At 34.8% G+C, this 8,200-nt stretch overlaps 1 protein-coding gene across 1 annotated transcript; it reads right to left on the bottom strand.

The window, feature by feature from the left end:
- Positions 1-263: 263 nt before the first annotated feature.
- wdr55 (WD repeat domain 55) lies at positions 264-6,872 on the bottom strand. Its single transcript, XM_055180928.2, has 8 exons — positions 6,720-6,872; positions 6,268-6,410; positions 5,653-5,753; positions 4,253-4,340; positions 3,536-3,715; positions 3,299-3,398; positions 1,940-2,109; positions 264-1,241 (listed from the first exon to the last, which is right to left on the bottom strand). Exons 1-8 carry the CDS (start codon positions 6,753-6,755, stop codon positions 893-895), a joined length of 1,167 nt encoding a protein of 388 aa, XP_055036903.2. The 5' UTR covers positions 6,756-6,872; the 3' UTR covers positions 264-892.
- Positions 6,873-8,200: the final 1,328 nt, after the last annotated feature.

Here is an 8,200-nt window from a genome sequence, read left to right on the forward strand (position 1 = left end):
TAATATACTACAATGAACTGTGTGTGTGCTTCAAACTTTGAATTTGCATATATTTGAATAGTGGTTGGAAAATACACTATAAAATAGGTGCTTCACAATGCCATAGAAGAAACATTATTGCCTAAATGGTTCCCTTAAAAATTTTAAACATTCAAAGAACTTCTGTATATTTTAAGGCATAAATGTTTATTTCCCAACATGTTGTGTCAAATATTGCATTTGCAGGGATTTTTGAAAATAAATGTGACGCATGCAGAAATGTGTGTATTTACATATATACACATAATACATGAGTTTATTTTTAGATAACCAAACTACTCCAAGAAACTAGTAATACAAAGTTCAGATTCAGAATTGTTTAAAGGGGGCTCTATTTGCCCAAATACAGTGAACGGGGACTAATATTTCATTTATTACAATGTTCCTTTATTCAATTATATATATTTACTTACTCATAGTAATTTTATTTATTCATTTTATTTTATCAAGTTATTCTATTCTACATTACTTTTCTTAATGTTAAATCTTATGTTGATGCTGTATTGTCTCCAATGGTCTCCATCTCAAGATCCATAATAACAATGTTTTATCTTGGATGGTATAATAATATCTATATAATTTTTAATATATAATCCTGCCTGCTGTTCTTCCCTTCATCTCTGGTATCTGGTTGATTCTAAGTATTAACTGTCTTGTGAGAGATATTTGTGCACAGATTTAGTAATTACCTGATGAAGAGGGATCTAGTGAAACTGGACTCTAATTGGATCTATAAGATCTGCAAGCCATATCCATGAACTTTTATTTTTGAGTGAGCCATCCATTTAAATAAATGTGACAAATACCAACACTTGTAAATAGGATATTACGTCACCATTCACAGTACATGTTTTCAGTCACTTCCACTGTCACTGTCATCGTCCTCATCATCCTCCTCTTCCTCACCTTCCCCTTTTTTACCATTTTCCTCGTTTGTGTCTAAAAGTCCAGCGAAAAAATTCTGTCCTGTATCGAAAGCTTTATTACTCAAAGCTTTGAGACGTCCGTCTTTCTTCTTTCGACGCCGATAATCGTTTACTTTCATATCAGGAATGCTGGAGATGTCCCAGAATTTGATCAGCTGGTCATGGGCACAGCTAGCCAGGAATCGTGTGTCTCTAGAGCGTGCGATCTCCTCGATGGGCTCTCCGAGGTGCTGTCCGATACTGCCCACCACACGATTGGGCATGATACTTATAGCTCTGAAGAATAAAGGAAAATATTTACATTTAGTTTTACCAACTAAAAAAAAAAAAAAAAGGCATTTGACAAACTCTCTTATCACCACACTGTCAGAAAATAAGGTCAAAATGTGTACCATAGCTTTCACTGGGGCTGTATACCCCATCAAAAAGAACACACTTGTACCTCAGACGTACATATTGGTACCAAAGAGAGCTTATTAGGACCTTAGACTGAAATACGTAATATAGTATCTCAAAGGTACATATTAATGCCTAATCTATGCATATCTGTATCTAATGGTACACATTAGGATAAGTGTACTGCACCAAAGAGAGAGAGAGAGAGAGTTTGCTCTGTTTGCACTGCAGTAACATTTTATATTATCAGGAATGGTACAAAAAATAAGCTGTTTCCCAAATTTTTTTACTTTCCATAATTCTTTAAAGTTATTTCTGCTCAAATGAAATGATCTGTCATGCTGTTTGTTGCTTTATATGCTCTGGTTAACTGTTATTATAAATCTGTTATTTCAGCCAATCTTGGCGTAGCGATATACAACTGTAATGCGGTCAACAGAGTCTGGAACTACTTCATAGGTGTGTGTTTACCGAAAAATAATGCAAAAAGTGTTTGTCAACCAATCAGAAAGAAGCATTTCACAGTCGTGTGGTATAATGTTTTTATGGATGTACTTTCAGGTGTATTTGTAACTTACCTAATAACTCCATCCATAGAGGCAGCACACAGTATGCTGTCTGTAATGGGGACGATACAATCCACAGACTCCGCCTGAACCGCGAAACGGTCACTGGTGGCCCCAAAACCATTCCAGTTAAAAATATATATAGTGCCCTCAGTGGAACCACAAACAACCTTACGCCCTCTCTATGTGGAAAAAAAGAAATGTAATTGTTTGGTGTATTGTGCTTGGTTAAACAATATTATATGACAGTTTAAACAACAAAACTGCTTAAAGGATTAGTCCATTTTCTTAAAAGAAAAATCCAGATAATTTACTCACCACCATGTCATCCAAAATCTTGATGTCTTTCTTTGTTCAGTCGAGACGAAATTATGTTTTTTGAGGAAAACATTGCAGGATTTTTCTTATTTTAATGGACTTTAATAGACACCAACAATTAACACTTAACTCAACACGTAACAGTTTTTTTCAACGGAGTTTCAAAGGACTATAAACAATCCCAAACGAGGCATAAGGGTCTTATCTAGCAAAACGATTGTCATTTTTGACAATAAAAATAACAAATTTACACTTTTAAAGCACAACTTTTCGTCTAGATCTGGTCGTGATGCGCCAGCGTGACCACACGCAATACGTCATGACGTCAAGAGGTCACAGAGGACGAACGCGAAACTCCGCCCCAGTGTTTACAAGTGTGTTGAAAGAGGAACGTTCCCACGTTGTTGTATGTCAACTGATACTAATTAATGTCTTTGTGGCAGTTTATTGTTTAAAAAGGTCCGCAAATGTGCGTTTTATATATGTAACACGTTACCTCACTACGTCACTACGCATTTACGTTAGGTCGCGCTGGACCGGACCTAGACGAAAAGTTGTGGTTTAAAAATACATATTTTTTATTTTTCTTGTCAAAAATGACAATCGTTTCGCTAGATAAGACCCTTATGCCTCGTTTGGGATTGTTTATAGTCCTTTGAAACTTCGTTGAAAAAACTGTTAAGTGTTGAGTTAAGTATTAAATGTTGGACTCTATTAAAGTCCATTAAAATTAGAAAAATCCTGCAATGTTTTCCTAAAAAAAACATAATTTCTTCTGGACTGAACAAAGAAAGACATCAACATTTTGGATGACATGGTGGTGAGTAAATTATCTGGATTTTTCTTTTAAGAAAATGGACTAATCCTTTAAAGTTACGACATAACAGGTAATCACTTAGTCTAGTCCTTTATATTGTTTTTAACTTTGGTTTTTGTTTACCCATTCAGCACTTTGGCTATAACATCTGTTGTTTAAAAGTGCTTTTAATGCATAAACGAAGCATCACTTATATCTATATGTTGAAGGTTTTTAGAGGGTATATACACACTTACTTTCATTATAGAAACAGAGGTGAGATCTCCACTTTGAAATTCAGAAAGCAATTCAAATCTGCGTCTCTTTATATTGAATACACCCATAGTACCATCACCACTAAATAAAAAAACAACCACAACCATCACAAACATATCTACATGACATAACATCATCAAATCACATTTGCTTAATCAAATCAAGTCCTGAGTCTATCCAATGCAATGAAATCATTGCTAAATCCGTATTAAATCTACCTGGAGGTAAGCAATATCTTCTTGGCCTGGTCAACAGCTATTTCACTGATATAATCTTCATGGTGCTTCAGATCCATAAATGATGTTCCTTTCCTCAAGTCCCAAACCTTTAGCGTTCCCTCATCATCTCCAGTTGCGAATATATTCTCATCGACCAACCGCAGGGCATTGATGGAGACCCTTCAGACAAAAGCAATACACAACAATCAGTACAATGTGGACAACTACTACTATTACTGATCAAGAGCTTAACCGAGTAAACTAACAAAGTATCATTTTAATTAAAGGTCCAGTGTGGGTCATCTAGCTGTGAGATTTTGAATTGCAACTGCTCAGTCCATAGCTTAATTTTGAAACGCAAAGAGAAGCTACGGTAGCCACCACAGGACAAATATGTCATCGTCTGGACAACATAGGGACGACGAGCACTTTGTAGAGCAGTTTGTCTGTTAAGTGTTACTGTAGAAACATGGCGGCGACTTCCATGTAAGGATGTATGTAGATAAAAACGGCTCATTCTAAGGTAATTCAAACAATACAGTTCATTATGTAAGGTATTTATACACCACTGATAATATAGTTATGTATATTATATTGCATTTCTGCAAGTCCCACATTGCACTTTTAAGAATACAACATGATTTCACTATGAACTGTGAAATATTTGAAGAAATATAAACAGATAACAGCACTGGAATTTAAGAGGAATATCTGTACTTGTGAGCTTTTGGGATGCGTGTCACCAGTTTTCCAGCTTCCACATCCATAATGTGCACTGCCTTGTCTTTAGACACGCTGAACAATTCTGTAAAACACATTCAACGTCAATGAACCATACACAGTCAGTGCCAGCCAGCATTTGTGATCTGTGCTGGCAAAATAATAAATACACTGTAAAAAATTTCTGTAAAAATTACAGTATTACTGGGTATTACTGGCAACTAGCTGCCAGTAACTTACTGTAGATTTTAGCGCCATGTCAGATTTATTTACTGGCAACATTTTCTTCAAAGTTAAATGAACATGAAACATTTTCCGACTTTATCGTCTACAGTAAGTTACTGGCAACCAGCTGCAAAATTACAGCAAATTTTTTACAGTGTAATAATAATAATATAATAATAAACTTTATTTTCTATAGCGCCTTTAAAGTAGCATCTCAAAGCGCTGCACAAGGGAAAAGTAACAAGCAATTATACAAGCAATACATAAAACAAGTCAAATATAAAACCACACAAAATAAGAACATAGGTCAGTTAAAAGAGAGATCAATTTTAAGTAAAAGCTACCCTAAAGAAATAAGCTTTAAGGGAGGATTTAAAAACACTAAGGGATTCTGCTTGCCTAATTGGAGCAGGCAAGGAATTCCAAAGCCTAGGAGCGACATTCCTGCATGTCTTATAACCAAAACCAAAATGTCAGACGTGCATGTGGATGGGCACGCATTTTTGTATTAGATTAATCATTTAGGACGTTATACCTTTCAGAAAACCTACAAATAAAGACCATTTTAGATTTTTAATGACTATTTAGAGCATTGAGATTGCTAGACGAGGGCTTAATGTACGTACTTGAAAACCGTAATTTTGACTAAAATCGACATTTATAATTTCTTTCCCTGCAGCTCAAAATTAGACGGTGCGCATTTAGACTCATTTTGCCAGCACGGGTCACATTTTTTTCTATGCATTAACATAAATGCATCTGGCAAACACTTCTAATGTACAGGCAAGAATCAAACCCATGACACGTTTGCTACAGAAGAGCTTTTTTTAAAATGAGTATCAGTTTTTGCAGGATCTGTTTTGAATTCTTAAAGGGATAGTTCATCCAAAAATGAAATTTCTGTCATTATTTAGTTGTTTCAAATCTGTTTAAATTTCTTTGTAATCAAGTGAGGTATTTGTAATCAAGCAGAATGCAGGTGCTCAAAAATAAACTTAACTATCTTCCTTTTTGTTTAGCAGAACAAAGAAATGAATATAGGTTTGTAACAACACAAGAGTAAATGATGACAGAATTTTCATTTTTGGGTGAACTGTCCCTTTAACTTGCTGCTGATCTCAAATAGCCGAAAGTGAACATCTGGATGAATCTTACAAAAGTAGATCACTCACTCTGTCCATCACTGGAAAAGTCAACTTTCCTGCAGGATTTGAGGTGATGTCCTGATGACCACAGCTCCTTGGTCTCTCCTTCAGTGCATGAATATGAATATCTGAAAACAAATAACAAAGTGAGCTTAATTTTTTTAACTGTTAAGCGTCGCCGTCCCGAATACGGGACACCTAAGTTTGCATTAATATTGTTTATGTAAATTTTAATCTATCACTACAAACTATATATCGTTGGAAAGGTCTAAGCCTCCAGAATAGACATTTTAACAGTGTTTTATAAAATAAAGTATGTAGGGAGAGTAATTGATTCATTTATGAAGAGAGTGTGCCTCAAAAAATTTATTTTCTGCTAAATGTCACTGTCCCACCAGCAGGACGACTACACTTACTTCAATGTTTGCATATGAATTCTTATCTAATCATGACAAACTGTATATTGTTTGAAAGCTCCAAGAGTGTAGATTTAACTCAATAGGGTGGGGTGACGCTTAAAAGGTTAATGTGGAAAGAATATAAAAAATAGGTAAGTGATCGTAACTTTTGATTGATAAGTTAGTGTACATCAGCTTACGGGTATAACAGTTACATTTGTTTGTACTTTTACATTGATCTTACAGGTATATATCTCCATCGATATCTCCAGCTGCCAGTATATCTCTGTCTGGATGAAATGCGAGTGTGTTGACAATCGCGTCTAGTTTAATGTCCTCTGGTGTCTCTCGTATCTTTGGTGCTTTTGGTTCTTCTGTCGTTTCCTCCTTTAAACAACACAAACACTCATCTACATGGATTCATGTACGCTTTTATACAAAGTTAAAAAAAAGACGAACAACACGAAATACAGAGTTTGTAGGAGTTAAGAGTTAGTCAGGTGAATGTGAAAAATATGTTTTAAGTTGAGTTGATGTAATGATGATCATCACAGAACAATTTGCATTACATCCACACTGTTAAATGCCGTACTTTTGTTTATTTAGTGGCGCTTTAACGAGTTAATTATTCTTGTCGTGTAACATTTAATTAAATAACTGTCACCAAATATGTGGTGTAATATAACACAATCTTACTTCACATGAATCCTCGTGTTCTATGGGTGTCGCCATCTTTCTTGTAGGCTAAATATTTCACTTCCGGGTCACGAGATAGCGAGTCAGAGGCCGTTTCTCAATCCGATGGCTGCAGCCTGCGGAGGGCGCATTTGTAGGCTGTACACGTCATTAAGACTGTCATATTTCAGTTTATTAGCAATTATAAAGCAGAATATTGTTCTTAGTTAATCGTAAATTGTTGTAATATGCTTATGAATTGCGTATGTAATGCTCAGTTAACTTCAATAAACCAGGCTCGATGACGTATTGAGCGACCTCCGCAGGCTGCAGCGGATTAATAAGAAACAGATCCCGATTCCTCAACCACAGTCCAGATCCATGTACATTTATTTAATTTAACCGTATAAATGAATTAGATACACAATTTAATAAATCTTACATAAAAACAGCAGAAATATATAGTTTCCTAAATGCATATTGGAATACACCGAATGGTATATAATAATAAGAATAATAAGAATAATAAGAATAATAATTAATTTAATTACCCAATGAGACAAGAAGTCTCAAGATTTGTTGAGACATTGAGAATATATATAAATGTGTATTTACCATAGACTGTAAATGGTATTTAATCTTTTTTAATTGATTAAATATATAATACGTCGCACAACACAATAACACAAACAAATAAGATTCAGCTGGTGTTGTTATTGAATAAGGTTAGAGCGAATTTGGTGATTAATTTTTAAATATAAATATATATGAATAATACCAATAAGTGCAGCAATGATATAGCTAACCGACTGGCTATTTTTTTATAAAATAAAATATATTCCACAACAAATCTACATGTCCTATACATTTTAAAACGTAACTTTCGACGATAATTTGTAGAGAATTGCTTATCTGGTAATAATATTTGTATTTATCAAAACGTGGCGAGTCGCTTTTCTCCATCCGTCCAATCACGATGGAGGAGAGGCGGGACAAATACTACACTGACCAACCGGAACAGCCTGCGTTTTAATACTGCACACAACACCAAGTTAAAATAGATTGTCGATTACTATATAACCACCTGTGCTACCACAATATTAATACCCATTGATTAAACAAATTAACTTCAAACGCATACAGTACTTCTGCGGAAGTTTGCATTATCGCAACCAAAGCACATCAGCGCTTCCAAAGCGCCCTCAAGTGGTCGTTTTTAGAACAACACCAGGCGTGTGTTTAGCCGCCTAAAAACCTTTGGTGGAGTTCGTGATTTTACCCCAAGATTGAATAAATCAACGCTAAAGAAAAAGTCCCAAAATTAACTTACCCTGTGAATTTTTCCATCAAGCCTCTGACTTTAATATAATTGTTGTTTATATATACTGTCAAACTGTGCAGCAATTCGTTATGATTTAGGATGCTTCAATATTTGATAACCGTAATAAAAAAAAAACTGTTACGGTGAGAGTATTTAACTGATTATAGTATTTATATTATAA

The sequence above is a fragment of the Misgurnus anguillicaudatus genome, chromosome 9 (assembly GCF_027580225.2).
Source record: "Misgurnus anguillicaudatus chromosome 9, ASM2758022v2, whole genome shotgun sequence".
In the NCBI taxonomy this organism is placed as follows: Eukaryota; Metazoa; Chordata; class Actinopteri; order Cypriniformes; family Cobitidae; genus Misgurnus; species Misgurnus anguillicaudatus.